General features: G+C 41.6%; 2 protein-coding genes across 6 annotated transcripts in view; one reads left to right on the top strand and one right to left on the bottom strand.

Moving 5' to 3' along the window:
- The first annotated feature begins 3,142 nt into the window (after positions 1 to 3,142).
- On the top strand, positions 3,143 to 6,045 carry LOC105677141 (uncharacterized). Of its 2 annotated transcripts, XM_067347948.1 has the most exons (4): positions 3,143 to 4,031; positions 4,235 to 4,507; positions 5,294 to 5,494; positions 5,565 to 6,043. In XM_067347948.1, the coding sequence occupies exons 2-4, from the start codon at positions 4,304 to 4,306 to the stop codon at positions 5,760 to 5,762; spliced, it is 603 nt and encodes a 200-aa protein (XP_067204049.1). In that variant the 5' UTR covers positions 3,143 to 4,031; positions 4,235 to 4,303; the 3' UTR covers positions 5,763 to 6,043. The 2 variants fall into 2 exon arrangements, with proteins under 2 accessions (XP_067204049.1, XP_012230965.1); XM_012375542.2 differs by lacking the exon at positions 3,143 to 4,031 and having other exon boundaries at positions 4,119 to 4,507; positions 5,565 to 6,045.
- A 619-nt stretch (positions 6,046 to 6,664) lies between these two features.
- LOC105677193 (kin of IRRE-like protein 1) overlaps positions 6,665 to 16,529 on the bottom strand; it is a 337,620-nt gene continuing 327,755 nt past the window's right edge. For 3 of the 4 annotated variants that reach the window (XM_012375624.2, XM_012375623.2, XM_012375625.2), the window contains 2 exons: positions 11,555 to 11,785; positions 6,665 to 10,554 (listed from right to left, as the gene is read on the bottom strand). In XM_012375624.2, coding sequence (XP_012231047.1) covers positions 10,211 to 10,554; positions 11,555 to 11,785 — 575 coding nt within the window. In that variant the 3' untranslated portion in view covers positions 6,665 to 10,210. Of the gene's footprint in view, positions 10,555 to 11,267; positions 11,786 to 16,529 lie in introns of those variants that run through there. The other variant, XM_067347905.1, reaches the window with a different exon arrangement.

Raw genomic sequence — 16,529 nt, 5'->3', positions numbered from 1 at the left:
CCGTGTAATACAGCGGCATGAATTTGCTGGTCCCTTGAACGTCGTTACGTCAGTCGCGAGTCTCGTGTAGTGCTTTTACACAGTTTTGCATGTAAGTGTTTCGCTTCGCGTATTTTCTTTCACGTATAACATACGTAACTACGTAGCTCGAACTTTGTTATAAACTGCAACAATTGCGCAATACTTTATAGCATCGGCGCAAAAGAAACGATAGATTCTAACTTCGTTTTCTCCTTTTTGTTATATTTTTTTTATATTTTATATTTCGAAATATTTGCATTTTGTTTCAAAGTATTTCTACTTTACGAAAGAGATTATATTCTTTAAATATTCTCGCTATCCGCTCGCCTTTTTGCCTCCTTAGAAATTGTGTGACAGTTTTTATGTTCACATAAAAACTGTCTTTTCCATCCACTGAACGTATTAATTTTTATTTTACCCCCACAAGATCGTTACTCGCAAACATAATATATATGTGTCTTTTCCGGGTGATTACATAAATATCCGTAAGTGGGTTCCTCCCAGCGCAATTAAGACTAATTGTTTTCTTACTAAGGTTAACTAAACCGATTTTGCCCTTACATGGCAGTCAATCTATATTTGGAGGGCGGGTCAGTATTATTTCACTTGTGCTAATCTCTTGAGGATCCGAGGGCCGCGACAACGTTATTAGGCCCCGGGATGACGCGAGGGTCGAACGTCTAATCGACCTAGGAATAATGTCGCGCTCGCCCCGGGAAGTTCGTCCCGGCGGAGGTTAGCTCCGAGGGATATTCTAATCCGCCTCCGTGAGAGCTCTCTGGGCTCTTCGCAGAATTCGGCCGGGAAGAGGGAACGGGAGGAGAGAGAGAGCCGTATGCCGCCGTATTCGTCGCGAAAGCTCGCGCGAGGATAGACGGCGGCGCAGGAGGGACGCGGCGGAAGGATACGAGAACGATAATTCGGCTCGTCCCGAGTCGGCGGTTGAGCTCCAAGTACGGAGACTCGGTGAGCAACTACGGGCCATTCTACCCTCGTCCTCTCTCGATATCGCTATTAGACGGCGCGACTATTCCGAAATTCCGCGCTAATCTCGATTTACGACACCGCGGCAAATCATATGCGCCTCCGGCGATTCTCCCGCCCTCGCGCGCGTGTCCTCGCGTTATTAGTCGGCTATCAAATCGTCGCGTTTCCGAACTATCGAGCGTGCACGCTGATCACGTATATATTATAGATCGTGAATGTCTCAATATTTCATAAAAATATTTTTTCAAGACAAGACACGCAAGTAAGAAATAGATAGAATATGTACGACGATTTACGTTTGACATTTTATATTTCAAGCACATAAAATGATAAGAATTATTTTTACATTAAAGAAACTGTAATAAAAATCTGTCTGTCTCTCTCTCTCTCTCTCTGTTTTATTAAAATAAATTAAAACTAAAAAGAAAGAAGAGGAGCAGCGTGCTGGTATATAAAAATTCTTGAATTATGTTCGTAAAAGTTTAACAACTGTGCTTAGCAACTGTCTACCAGTGGCGCGTGGGATCCGCGAATTTATCAATTTATCGTGTATTCCTTTTGAAGGCCCCTGGCCGGCAAAGAGATTGCTTGGAATGCCGCCAGGCGAGCAGCCGTTTGTCCAGCTGGAAAGAGAAACTTGCGAGAGGTGCGCTCGGGAGAGTCTTTGTTAGAGGAAGTGGCGAAAAAGAATGTACGGAGGTGGACGCGAGGAGAAAAGAGGAAGAAGGGAAGAAAGGAGATAGACTGGCCACCAAGAGTAGCAAGCGGAAGGCAGGGAGGAAAGGAAGGAAGGAAGGAAGGAGGAAGGAAGGAAGGAAGGAAGAAAGGAAGGAAGGAAGGAAGGAAGGAAGGAAGGAAGGAAGGAAGGAAGGAAGGAAGGAAGGAAGGAAGAAAGGAAGGAAGGAAGGAAGGAAGGAAGGAAAGAAGGAAGGAAGGAAGGAAGGAAGGAAGGAAGGAAGGAAGGAAGGAAGGAAGGAAGGAAGGAAGGAAGGAAGGAAGGAAGGAAGGAAGGAAGGAAGGAAGAAAGGAAGGAAGGAAGGAAGGAAGGAAGGAAGGAAGGAAGGAAGGAAGGAAGAAGGAAGAAGGAAGAAGGAAGGAAGGAAGGAAGGAAGGAAGGAAGGAAGGAAGGAAGGAAGGAAGGGAGGAAGGGAGGAAGGAAGGAAGGAAAGAAGGAAAGAAGGAAGGAAGGAAGGAAGGAAGGAAGGAAGGAAGAACGGGAGCGAAGTCTTGGAGGCGAAGACCACGAAATATCTGTCAATCGCAAGAGCGAGGAGGACACCGCGCCGGCAAAGTCGATTTAACGCCCGTTAAGGAAGCAATTCCTTTTAAGAAGGACGAGCGCCGGCAAAGGACAACGCAACCCGAGATCCTTGACCCCTGCTCCGGGACTTACGACCTTTCCCCGCGGCCAGAGGGAAGGGGATGAGCGCCTCCGTTCGCCATTATCGGCGGACGAATGGAACATCAATAACCAATTTCGTAAGACTAATATCGCGAAAATTAGTTTTCCGAAAGTCCTCTTTCGCGCTCGTCCTTCGTATTTCATCGTCTGAAACCTTCGTTAAAGGATCGCGGACCTAGTCCATAGCGACGTTCATGGTTCTCTTAATGTCCATCTATAGACGACGGGCGATCGTGAATCTCTTTTTATCGCCGCGCGATAGTCGTTCTACTTCGCTTCCCTTCTTCCTTTTTTTTTTCTTATGTCCTGCAAATATATCGTCGTGAGGACGTTGCGTCGGTACGACGTAGCAAAATTTAAAAAAGCATTTTTTCAGTTCGAAGAAGATTCGGCAACTTTAAAGTCCAGATTATTCTAATTGAAAATTATTATAAATTAATTAATATTACAAAATTCTTATTTAATCAATATTAATCTTCAACGGATTCACCATCCAACTATTTTATCTCGAATCTGCAGAATTTCTCTACCGCACAACATGCTGCTTTTCCCCTTTTCATTTGAATTTAACTTTATTTTGATTTTAACAAAGATTTTAATTTTTTTTCCATAATCCTCTTACGCGTTGTCTAAAGTTTGTAAAAGCTTTACGCGAAATATCGTCAGCACTCTATACCGGCCCTTAAGCTTCACTGTACGATCGTGTGAAGTTACACGGTGTTACATTACCAAGGACGCATCGCACGCGACGACTTGCGCGCTGCCTGTCAACGCGCGTAGAGCGGAGCGCAACGTACGATCGCGATGGATGCAAATTTCACGAGTTTTTCCAATGGCGTTGATGAATAAGGAATTGTGAGGCCATGCGCTCGTGCGCGCCGGTAACGAAATGGAGTGCGGCAGAAGAGAGGCGTAAAGACCTCGTTGGAAACTGTATTTCATCAAGCACCGGCCTCTTTTTCAGCCCTTCCGCCCGTCCACCGCCACACCCGCGCAATCTCGACTCCTTTATATATTCGCTCTTATCAGAACGGAGGGGGACAAAGGGCGACAAGAAGGCCCGAAACAGGATTTTGCGTACCAAAGTTGACGGAGTACCCGCCATACATTATTCCACCCGGTCCTTTGTGCCGCGCGTCGTGCCGTATCTATTACGTGCTCTCGCTCTTTTCCCTCGCGCCTTTTCACTTTTTCTTTGCTATCTCCGATGGCAATCGGATTTCTTACCGTTCGGTAAGAAATCGACGCATTCAACAATAAGTGTAGCTCGATTTATGTTTGACTGATTTTGCCAATAACTTGGAATTAATTTTGATATACATATTTATATGTATAAATTGTATTAATATATAAATATACTGATAATATATAAATATATGTAATGTGATGAGCGCAATTAGTATGTCAAATTAATCGGAGATATTACAAACAAAACATAATCGAATGAATGTCAGTCGTCTAAATGTCATTACGACAGATAAATTTGCAGTATAATAAATCGTCTGTAAAAGCACTGTAATCATTTTTAACCAAAATAAAAAAAGGAAAAAAATGAAATTTTGCAGGTCCTAATTGCTTCAATTCTAAAGTTTCGTCAAAATTTTATCGTGAATCCCCACATGTAAGTTTAATTTTTGTCGTGCACGTAAAGTATTATTTTTGATATTTTTATTTAGATATTAATATTTTAAATTCATCAAAAATAAAAATAAAATATGGCTGCAATTTTGTCTATTGCTATTTGCAACATTTAAATACGTAAATCGAAGAATTTATTAAAGATCTTTTTCCATATTTAACCTACACAATTCTCCATTTGCAAAGATTTCTTCGTCGACGAAGCGAGAAAGATTTTGCAATTTGTGATTCGTTGCGCAAAGATTACGAAATAATATGAAGAGAGGAACAAAGTGTGTCGCGCAAACCATTAATCTGTCCAAACCGAAAACATGCGTAAGGCCGAAGATTCAAAAACTCGTTAGCGCGGATGCGGATTCTTATTTTGACTCTCCCAGCGCAAGCAGTTATTGCGGACCTAGACCAGTGACGGTTAAAGTTTGTTCGCGGGAAGACATGCAAAGAAAATGCCAGCCGAAGGTGAGAGAACATTACTGGAATTTTTAAAGAATCTTAAATATTATAAAACGGAATATCAATAGCGTATAAACATTCGTCAAATAACATATAACGAAACGTTGAATTCAAACTCGAAAATATGGAAATCCCGGCATTTATAACGTCCAATTTCTAGCTTCTATATAAATAAAAATGTAATAGCGACCTATTTTGGCCGGAAATTGGACACACTTGTCGCGTTCCACGCGAAGCGCAAGGCATTCAATTCTGGGTTAAATCATGTGGCTTGTCGCTGTGTCGAGCGTTCACTCGGCCTCGCGCGATATTGACACGCCGTGTAACGAGATGATGGTGTTCGAGCACCTGTACGGAATTGGTTAGTCGATACGTAGTTGCGTTTACCTGGAATTAGCTCGACAGTCGGTGTACACTGCTATAGCGACATCGATGGGTCTCTAATGGAGGAGGACAGTCCGAGTCCCGGTAATTGTTAGGACCATCATCTACGCAGGTATTGGAATACGAGGTCAAACACGATGACGTATAACGGAAGACTTAGAATATTCGTCATTGCCAAATTATCGATTACAATCATTTCGCAACAACTTGACAGCATAAATGCCGTTAACTGCAAAAAAAAAAAAAAAAAAACATGGTAAACGCAATTAAAAGAAGAATTAAGAAATGCTAACGATACAATGCAGCGATTTCCAATATTTAAGTTGGTCAAAATCATACTTTAAATTAAATTGAGAATGTGAGAAATTGATATTAATGGCACTTTATATATTGTCTTTGTTCGCGCAGTTATGTGATTGTCCTCCAAAGCCATCGCCACGACCGCTTTCGAGCGGCGAGAAACTTTGCAGAATTGTAATGTTTCTTCTGAAAGGCACCGTCGCCGGTGGTCTTATTTATTGGACTCGATCGGAAGGTCTTTGGGGCGACAGTACTCAAACGGAAGATCTATACTATAGAATGATAAGTACGATCGCTACCGATCGACAAGTGAGTGAGCGCCTAAAGTTTCCGAAAACTACGCATATAGATTTCACTCACTGACACGCTATCTCCATAGGAAGACTTGCCTCTGGAGGGAATAAAATATTCGATAGCGGAGACGTACAATCACATGCTGCTAAAAGGCATGAATATTATCGTCAGCGTGCCGCGAGAGATGCATCGGAAGCTGCGAGACATTTTATTTTCGTGCGGTACAGAAGAAACAAAAGCAAAATCCGCAAAACACTACGACAGGAATTTGGCGGAAATATAATTTCTCAAGTTGTGCCAATATTTAAAATATTGTATTGTGAAAAATGTATATGGTGCTTTCTTAAGTTTTAATAAGACAATGTTTTTAACATTATGTAAATATCAAGTAAACGTGCTTGATCTGTCGAAACATTTGAGATATATGTGTTAGAAATATTTTAAGGTGCTCTTTTTTTATTCTTACACACGGTGTGTGCTTGATAAGCGTGGATATATAAGATTGGATTAAAATTCCATGCGGCATCTTTTCCATTTTTTTCCCGCTATGCTGAGAAGCACACAAGGGAGCTCGCAAGACATGCATCTCAAGCGATTTTTATGGCCTGTCTGTCTATTGCCGCGAAATCTTAGAAAGAATTTAAGAAACGAGATTTAAAAATCGATATAAAAATTTGCAGGCGTTACGATTTTTTTCGTGAATTTTTCCGATACAGTAATTTTCAGATGCAAATTTCAGATTTTATTTATATATATTGCACGTTGCAGATATACAGAAATTTGTAAAAAAAACTGAAAATTATTTATCAAGTCAAAATTGCACAGTTAAGTCAATGGATACACATAACGACGTATGCTCATAACAACCAGAAAAAAAGGAAAAAGAAATAAGACTTACGTGCGGACGAAGTTTCCTCGAGCATGGCACGAATATCTCAAAGCCGTCGCTCCGAGTGACTTCTCACGTGCCGAGTATTCCTTTTTCGTCGAACCGGAAGGAAGTTTTGGCCCCATTTTTCAAGCGCGTCTATCTTTTTGCGGCACGTGAGCGTCGTTTGTCAGGGCTCCTATTTTACTTTATAAGCGCGCTTCTCTCCTGGGTATACGGCTGTGTGTTGCGCCGAGAAGAGTAATACCCCTTCGCGGTGTCCTCGCGCGGTGAGTGGCGCAAATAAACGCTCGATGATTCGGACAATTAAACAGTTTATTCAGATCAAAACATGGTGTAGTATATACATACGACTTAAGTTAAACGATATGGGTTTGATATGAAATCACCTATACAACGAACCTCGACGTTCGGCTTTTACGCGACTGTCGATCGATTTACATGAACTCCGTCGCGTCGTTTTACGTACAACTGATTATGTACAGCCATTACTCGCTACTTGTTAACTTCCTCGTCGATCGTTTGCGCTTATTTATTTATTCATTTTTTACTTCCTTTGCACTTGATTGTTGGGTTACGCCGACCGAGAACGTTATTTTTCGGTATCTACTTTGGCGATTTTCCTCGCTCGCTAAATAAGATTCTTACACATGAGAAGGGGTTGATAGCCCCGACGTTTCCTCGTTTTACAAAATGAATATGGGCAGTAGTATTTTGTCTTATTCTAACTCTCGGTCCGCGTTAATGCGTTATCTTCATCATTCATCCTCAAACAAATTCTCATGGACGTGAAAGATGTACATAGGTCGTTCGATTAATCGACAATTCTTCGACGATCAGCCGAAAAGGATAATTAGCACTTAAAAAATTAAACCAAGTAATGAAAAAATTGCACAGGTCAAAATTTATTATTCATAAGCTTTCGCGGAATATTATGAGGGGAAAAAAATAAAATTTATGGAACAAAAATGAATAAACTATATCTGGTTTTATAACAAAATTATTAGAATAAAAAAATCCGTTTTATTATTAACGAATGTCAAAATCCGGCTCTGGCATCGTCGGAAAATTGTGACGCTGCGACGAAACAAGGGTGTGAATTTAAAGGATCTCGGTGGAGCGGCGTTATCGAGCATGACATTCCGCATAAGAGCGAGAAAAATTCTCGCGAAAATGATTTCAATCTTGTATCATTATTTTTCCTCGTGCAGATGGAGAGACTCAGACAAGGTTAGGTGCTCGACAAGATCGTTCCACCGGTCATCTCGAAAACTCGAACGCTGTCAACTTATCCTTAGACTCTCTCATAATATGTACAGCGATACATTAGCTAACGAGCAACCATCATACTTGTGATCATTATTTTTTTTTTTTTTTTTTATACATCGAAACAGACACACTCGACGATTGATTCGGCATCATTTACCACTCGTATCCCGCGGAGAGCGGCTCTCCGCATCGCCGAAGCGACACTCGTTACTCATTTCTCAGTCCGTCGCTCATTTCTTTTTTTCTTTTTTTACACATTACGAGTCTATCGATCATTCGCGAAGCACGGGGCGAACTTTTCACGAGCAAAGTTCACGTTATACACCACACCATTAGGGATACGCTTTTTTGTCGATTCGTTAGTTCCATTCTCGCCGTAGAAGTCTCATGACTTCGTCGCGAAGTGTCACGTGGAAGACCAGTTTCGTTTTTTTTTTTCTTTTGCAAGTCTCGCAAAAGCTCACTCTCTCTCTCTTCGTGCGAACGTAGAAATTCGCGGACGCTGCGCATCGTGCTGTTCCCCGCTCTCCACTTTTTCCTCCCCTGCTTGTCGTGAACCGAGTAAAATCGCGATTTAACGAGCTGATAAAGAAACCGTTAAACTATATATATATATATATTTACACACACGCGCGCGCGCGCACACATCCGGTGAGAGTGCATCGTAGAATTTTTCGTGAACGAGTCTCGACCTCGTGAGAATTTATATTCGATATTCGTGGGAATTGCGAGAAAACTCATATGAGCGGTAGAAAAATTTATAAATGTTCTATCACAACACCGACGCTCTACCTTTACACCGATGGAGTACAACGTGCACCTGGTCTTGGTTTCACAGGAATCCTTTCGCTTTGTACGTTACGCGGCTCGTCATATTCGCTTGCGTTCCCTGCTGGAAGCGGCCGCTTCTTCTCCAAAGTGCTTGTTACTTTAATTATTTATTCGAGATTCTAACATTACACGGTAGACAGGGTGCGATCGGTACGAAATCCAATTTATCGATGCGTTCAACGAACAGTTTCGAAAATTTTCTTCTTTTAATTTAATAATATCGTCATTCACGTTCGATGTCTATTCGGCATTATCGATATTACGCCGTGAAGATTGTACCTCAAAAAATATCGAATTTAAACAGGATATTCGATGCCCGCGGTGCAGTTTCCCGCTCTTCTTTGCTTTATCGCGATATCGAAGCCGATCGTTCAACCTTAAAACCGCATTTCACGCCTTCAAACTACACGCCAAAGTGGCATCGAGCCGTTCCCTTTCTTCCTTTCATTCCGCATCGTCCTTTCTCCCCCCCCCCTCCCCCCCCGCGTCCTCTTCGTTCCTCCTTCTGTTCTCGGTATATTTTCGCGCGGTTCCTCCATTCGTCTTCATTCGAGCCATCGGAAAAGGGGTTCGTTCGAGAGCCTTTTATCTTTTCTCGTGTTTCACGGCCTGATACTTCCGGACCAACGTCTCGTTGGTAGAATTCGGATTTATTTAGGGACATCGTGAGACGTTAGCGTAATATAATATAATAAAAAAAATGAGAGATAAATAATGTACAAAATATTAATATAAACTGGAAAAAATGCACAGCAAAAATGCAACAAAGCAGATATAATAGAGAAAGAGAGAAATAACATAAAATTAGTTGTTTTTGTCAGAGAAAAAAATTAATACGAAAAAATATGGATTATGATATTCATTCATCACGACTGTCCGTGCGACAAAAATGTTTTCGGCGGAAGAGTGGAATACCGCATACCGAAAACATATTTCAAACTCGGCATTCAATCCGAGCAGCTTTTGCAGCTCGCAGTTCGGTTTTTCGCTCTCGTTTTTTATATTTCGCGTCTGTAACGAAGAGGAGCAAATCTACAGGGGAAATATTCGAGAAGACACCGTCGAAGATCATCCGATTTGGAACACACAAAAAAAAGGGGGAGGGGGGGGGGAGCAGCGGTCAAGTCAACGACCGAAAACAGAATGTTAGAACTTTGCAATACTCTTCCGCGAGGCAGGGAACTTCGGGGAAGTTTCCGGGCTAACTTCTCCGCATACTTCAACCGCTTTCCTCGCTATCCCGGAGGGAAACTGGCGCGGCGATCTTATTTCGAAAACAATCGCGACGCGGACGGTGTCTCCAATCTCGTGAATCGTTTCACGAGAGAAATCGCGCAATTGCATCACTTTCTCTCTCTCTCTCTCTCTCTCTCTCTCTCTCTCTCTCGACTGTTGCCCCGAATCGAACACTAGAAACTTGTGTAAAATTAATCGTTCGTGACACATAACGCTGATCTCCGATGCGCAATAACCCATTTCATTAATACGAGTCGGTCGCGCCGGATCGTTAGTCGTGAACGCGTTAAAGCGGCTAACAAACGGGTGTCACGAAAGCGGACAATGCAACGCTTCACCGATTCAGGATTTCAAGACCGCTCTTGGATACGCGACAAGTGCTCTCGAGTTCGCTCGGGTTCGTCTTTCGCCAGGATCACGCGACAACCACTTGAACGGTACCAAGGTGACGAGGATAACGACGACGATGACGATGGTCACGTCACCTGCGGCCGATTTGAGAGCTTCTAGACGCAGCTCTCCGGTAGCCTGTTCGCCATCAGTCTTCGCTTGATCGCCTCGCCGTCCAGGCACTCGCCAGCCACGACGACACCCTGGCCGCCACCCACGACGACGCCCTGGGCACCGCCGATGACGACACCCTGCCCAGCGCCCACCATCATCCCCGTCACCGGCATCCCCGCCGGCAGGTTCGGTATCGTGCTGCGCGACGGTAACCTCAGTTCCGTCGGCCGACCCGTGAACTTGTGGCAGAGCTCGTCTATGCTTGGCGTAGGTCCGGGCGTGACCCAGTGTCCCGGGGGATAACCGCCCGGGTAACTCGGTGGGCTGACCTCCACGAGGTTACCCTCTGGAAGCAGACGGGGATCTCTGTTGGGAACTATCGAGTGCGTTATGAGGCGGAAATGCGGAGAGTAATTGCGCTCGGAAGCGCTCTTTCCGATTCCTTGCTCCTTGCCGATTCTTCATTTTAGGTCCCAGAGCGCCAAACGAAGAATCGCATGCAATGAACCTCCGACAATGGATGTAGTTAACGCGTTTTGATCAGTAGGATGATATTCTTTTTTTATCAACTTTTTCGACATTCTTGTCAAAATAAAGAATACGCGAAAAATACTGTCGGGAAAATAATTCTACTCGCCGCAATTTTGAAGATACCAAGCTAAACTTTCCTCCCACTACTCCTGAACAAACTTTCATGACGCGCACTTTAGAAAGTATGACGGTGATTGACTAAAATCGTGACTAAAAGGGATAAATAAAAATTTTTCTCTTAAACAAACTTAATTAAAAGCTATCGCAATTTTTTGTAATTTCGAAGATTTAAGATATGTGAAAAATTGAGAGGAAAAGTTTATATTTTGACATCTTTTTGATATTAAATTGAAGAAAAGCTTGAAATTTTTGTTATAAAAAAATATTATTCCACAAATTTCTTCCAAAAATCAATCATGTAAATCGATTTAAAATATTTAAAAAAATTGTTCCAATTCACCCGCACTTACTTCAATTTATTCAAAAATACAACAAATGCAGGTAAAAATCAAATCAATCATTTAAAGATATAAAACAATCCATTTTTATTTATTTATACCCGTATTTATTATTTATCAAATTTCTAGCTAGATGATAAAAATAAAATTAATAATTTTTATAAATTTATTCTTTTTTTATAGCAAGAAGCAAAATGTACGAATAAAATATATTGACAGGAAAGTTTTTGGCCATTCTCGTTCGATAAAGGCACGTGCCTCTCTTCCGCCTATACATACAAGGTGTCTACATCGAACGAGATCGTAATCGGATTCGTGCGGAGGCTGTTTAGTGGTATTGGCTCCGAGGAGTCTTACCGAACTTGTTCGGGATCACGTCGGGATCAGTCTCCACGGTCTGTTGAGAATTCTGCAAGGGGTATTGTTGAGGCGGCAACTCGCTGAGTTCCGCTGGTTTCTCATGCCGCGGTTTCGCCACGCGCTCCCGACGTATCCTGACCACTATGACCAGAATAATGAGGACCAGAGTCACGAGAGCGCCGACCACTACGCCTATTAACGGTGATAACACAATGCCGGCATCCTGACCTGTAACAATAAAATAACATTTCTTATCTTTAATAAAATTTAATACGGAAGTTTTTCATTAAAATCCATTTGCTCATAAAATTTGCGCAGCGATTATTGTAATTAAATAGACTGCAAGAGTTAAATATTAAGTAAATTTCTCCTAAATTAAAAATTTAAAAGCGGCTGACACATTTAAAATTGCGCTGAAATGATACATTTATATTAAAACATTGTAAATACAATCGCGATTCTCCTACATTCGTTAAAATTGCAGCAAAAATTCACTCTGTCAGTATGATAAAATAATACTACATGACATTATTAATTCATTTGGCGCGGAAGGCATATGCGGTGAAAAAATGTATGACCGCAAGGCATGCAATATAATATAATCGCCTTAACATTCGTGAATTTCGTTGTGACGATCAGAGTAACTTCTTTTTGCACTTTTACACTGTCAAATTGAAAATGTTAACGAAATAGATATTTCATAAATTTTATAGCATTAAAAATCTGCACTGGTTATTCCTTGCAATTCAACGCAATTTTTCTCTATTAATAAATGTTATAAATCATGCTCATGATTTGCGTTCTCTTTCACTCTCACAAATTTAACATTTCATACATCGACACATTGTTTTGCCGGATGTTTAATTAAATAAAAATAACAGCCGGAACAAAAAGGTTGTTACAACTTGCTGTTGAACCAGCGGTTGAAGAAACATAAAGTTAATGTGGATAATCCTGTGAGGCGGAGGATTAACCACACTGTGTCACCGTAAAGAGAAAACGACTACCGTGGCGCATCCACCCTCTTGTGCTACTTAGGAGTCTTTATTTTTTTGCACTTCTCTTCTCTTTCTACAAGTCAGCTTTTGCTGCACGCGTAAACAAACTCCAGCCGGCGCCGTAGAGAAAGCATTTTATATTCTTCAACGTCGGGATTACATCTGGCATACGGTATTTTTTTGCGGTACCGTCACGTACACGGTTTTACCCACACATTTTATAGTTTCAAATCGTTCGTAGAATTCCAAGTAGTAAAGGCAATAGCGTGGAAAAAACATCCGGCGGCGTGAAATCTGCGAAATACGCGGCGATGATTACAAATCAATTGCGACGAACAGTTAGATGCGAATGTAATCGTATAACAAAAATGTTATCACAATAAACAAAGGGAAAACAGAAAAATATTATGCATTGCTATCGATCTGTTGTTATAGAGAACTCATGCTTTTCTATTTTATGTTTTTGATATTAATTAATATTGGTTGCATTATATATTTTCTGTCTTCTCTCATTTTAACGTTTCCGTGCGTTTAGGCAAACGCGGAAGGCGGCGAAAAGAAAGAGTGAGAAAGCAAAAGAAAAAGAAAAATATGAAAGTTCAACTGCATTTTCGCTTTTAGTCCTGCTGCTTCGTATCGTTGTGCGCTGCCGCTCGCGTACACGTGATAGCGTCCCGCTCGATACCGCCGGTAGCGTGGGACCGTGCCTGCTGTTTTTGTCGGATAATTAACAAAACTGCTTTCTTGCACCGTTGTGAGTTGCAACGGTGCGATCAGGTGCGCGCCGGTGTGTAAAGTGGTGCCTGGACTGCGGCGAAAGTGGGTACGACCGAAAGTGCATCGCGTTGCGAGGCCTTTAATTCTTAAATTCTCGTCTGGCGCCAACTTATTTACGTCGATTAAGCCAACTTTCTGCTCTGGTCTGGCGCGTGTTTGTATCGCAAGTTTGAATCACGAGATATCCTGCCTCAACGATCTAACGTATTAGAAAATATTAAAAGGTATTCGTTAAAAAAAAAAGAAAAGAAAATCGATTATTTACTTTATTTTTTTTCACATTGAAACTAGCATTCCAACATTTCTCTCTCTCTCTCTCTCTCTCTCTCTCTCTCTCTCTCTCTCTCTCTCTCTCTCTCTCTCTCTGTGAAATCTCTATAAAATATTTTTCACCATTTTATCGTTTTCATGCAATTTTAATTTCATCTCGTATACGTAATATTTTATATTTTTACATTTTTCCATTATCAAAAGCGCGAAATTAATCGGTGTAACAATTCGAGATATGTAATTCTGGAAAAAAATTGGGACAATCGGACGACGTCTCATTTGTGCGACGTGGCTCGCGCCTAATACACAGGCATATTTATGCGTGTAAATGCATTAAAGCGCACGTGTGCGCGCGTTATAGCGTGAGGTATTTTGCTGGTACGTGGTACGCGGTAATGCCCGTAAAACCCCGGGTTTAATCAGCCGGCAGCCTAGGTACCCGCCAACCATGACCGGCCCCATAACCCAAGGAACGTTGTGCGCCACGCGCGGCATTACGCCGGGCCACGGTGTTGGATCGTAAATGAGCTTCTCCACTCCGGGATCTCCGCGCGGCGACGGCGGTGGTGCTGGAGAGCGTCGTCAGCTACGGAGTGAGCGAGCGAGCTTAAGAAACTCATAAACGCACGTGAAGGATCTCGACATATTCGAGTGGGAATCTCGAGATCGCCGTTCGCGCAACGCACCGACACGCGTCGCATATCGATCTCGCTTACGAGCGATCGCCCGAAAGTGTACAGACGCCAAGAATTCGCATCAGGAATTGTGTCAACGGGGGTAACAAGATAGCTGAGTTTGCTTTTAAAAAGAATTTTTTTCAGAGAGTGTAATTTTGCCCGAAATAAAGTGCTCATTATGCTATTAATGTAATTTTGCGCGATTATACACGTCGCGTTTTCAGAAAAATATTTTCTTGCGCGAAATTTACATTGGGATATTTTTATGAAAGTGGATGCGCCTTGTTTGTACGTAAAAAAATTTACAAGCTTTTAATCTTACTTCCTCCATGTGCTAAATAGCACCGCACTGCTTAAGACGTATGTATATTATATTTATATGACGGCAAAGTAGTCGTACACAACTAGGTTAAATGAGTTCCGCGCACTAAAAAAATTAAAAAGTCACCGGGCAAAAATGGAAGAACGACTTGCGGAAGAAAAATGCGAAATTTTCATTATTGTAAAATTTTTATGTTATTGCATGTTCATCTCTGCGGAACCTCTAGCATGACTTCTTACGCTTGTCGACGATGAGCGCAAAGGCCATCTGGTAGAAAATTTATACCGCTTTACGGGAATCATATCATGTAAGTATCACACTTGACACACTGTCGTTTCCATTTTTCGTGTAATTACTCACAGCTTCGACCAGACTGTAAAGGAAGATTTATGGTAGTATCACTAGCACGTACGACGAGCGTGTCACGTGTGAGCACGCATAAGTGACACGGAGAGTCCTATTGCAAACGAGCTTAAGAAACTCTCATAAATTCATCCACCACTGTGGATGAGCTGCAGTAAAGCTTTTGACAATTTAAGGGAGGAAGATTTATGATGCGTGCTATCTTGACGACTTAAGCTTTTAAATATTTTATTTATTTCTGCTTTGTACGACTACAAAGTGCCATTTTCTTATACACCTCAAGCGTCAAGCATTTTATTTCACTGCGTTTATTGCTTAAATATTTTTTGGCGTCTGTGCAAAACATCGAGAATGCGAAATGTTATGATTTCTGATTCACAAAGCGTTTCACGTTTGTTATTAGCGGTTTTATCAGCGTGCGCCTTAGTTGCAGCGGTCTTTAGATCGATGGATAATTTTTCAATTTATTATTACTTCTCCGCAAGTATGAAACTTGCGCCCGATGGGAAATAGGTACAGTTAGCGATCGTATACAACCCTAAGCCTCCGATACTGTCTCGTAAAAGTTGCAATGGAAGTTTAATCGAGTTCCACGCGGGGAAACGTCTGGTGCCGGGGTAGTAAAGATAAACCGGTCCTTATATCGTCGATCCCTGAGAAAGGACTAACGGGATTCTCGTAGAGAAAGGGAGGGAGGGAGGGAGAGAGAGAGAGGAGATCGCATATCCCCAGCGGATTTCCGAATCCCAAGTTCATCGAAGTTTAGATCACTAATCGTACTTGCAGTAGGGTCAGGGACAGAATCTAACCACTCGGATTATTTGGGAAAAATATCCTTCCCGACGTGCGGATATGGGAATTCTTCAGAAAAAAGAGGAATCTCAATCGTCCGAATTCGAAATGTTGCTTCGAAACTTTTTCTATCTGTCAGGAAACACCGGAAACTTGGCTTGTAAACTTTGATCGATCGTTCATGTCTCCACAAGACCTCTGAATATTTCTCCGAAATTTTTCGAAAACCAAATGCATTTAGCAGTACGATATTTTGACATTAACTTATTTTATTATTGTTTCAAAGCATAATTTTAAATCATTAAATAGCACAGTCAATTTAATATTTTCTTATTTTAATGCGCGATATGGTGGCTTCTTTTTCCAAAATTGTTTTCGGATAATAAATTTTTCAAGTTGTTGAATTATCGCTCGAAGATCTTGTTACTAAATATCCCGAAAAGGGAATATAAAAAGACGATTAATAATAATTTGACAAATCTTTAAAAAGTTACAATTTGTTAATGTTTAAATAATGATTCAGTTTTTCAATTAATTTAAATTTTATTTCAGTTAATTTAAATTTAATTAAGGAATAGTTTATCAAGCAACTTTGGTGGGGTTAGGAAAGATCGTCTTTAAGAGGGTTACACCGCGTAATGGTGGCATCCGCATCAGAGGTAAGACGAAGCACGGAGGTCATGTGGCCGGTTAAGTCACCAAGAAGCCAGGCTTAGCCGGCGCCCCAATCCAAGTTCGGCTCACCTGGATTAATTCTGGCGTAGGGTCGCCCC

The sequence above is a fragment of the Linepithema humile genome, chromosome 1 (assembly GCF_040581485.1).
Source record: "Linepithema humile isolate Giens D197 chromosome 1, Lhum_UNIL_v1.0, whole genome shotgun sequence".
NCBI lineage: Eukaryota > Metazoa > Arthropoda > Insecta > Hymenoptera > Formicidae > Linepithema > Linepithema humile.
The sequence above is the reverse complement of the archived record's forward strand: the minus strand, read 5'-3'. Positions and strand labels throughout refer to the sequence as shown.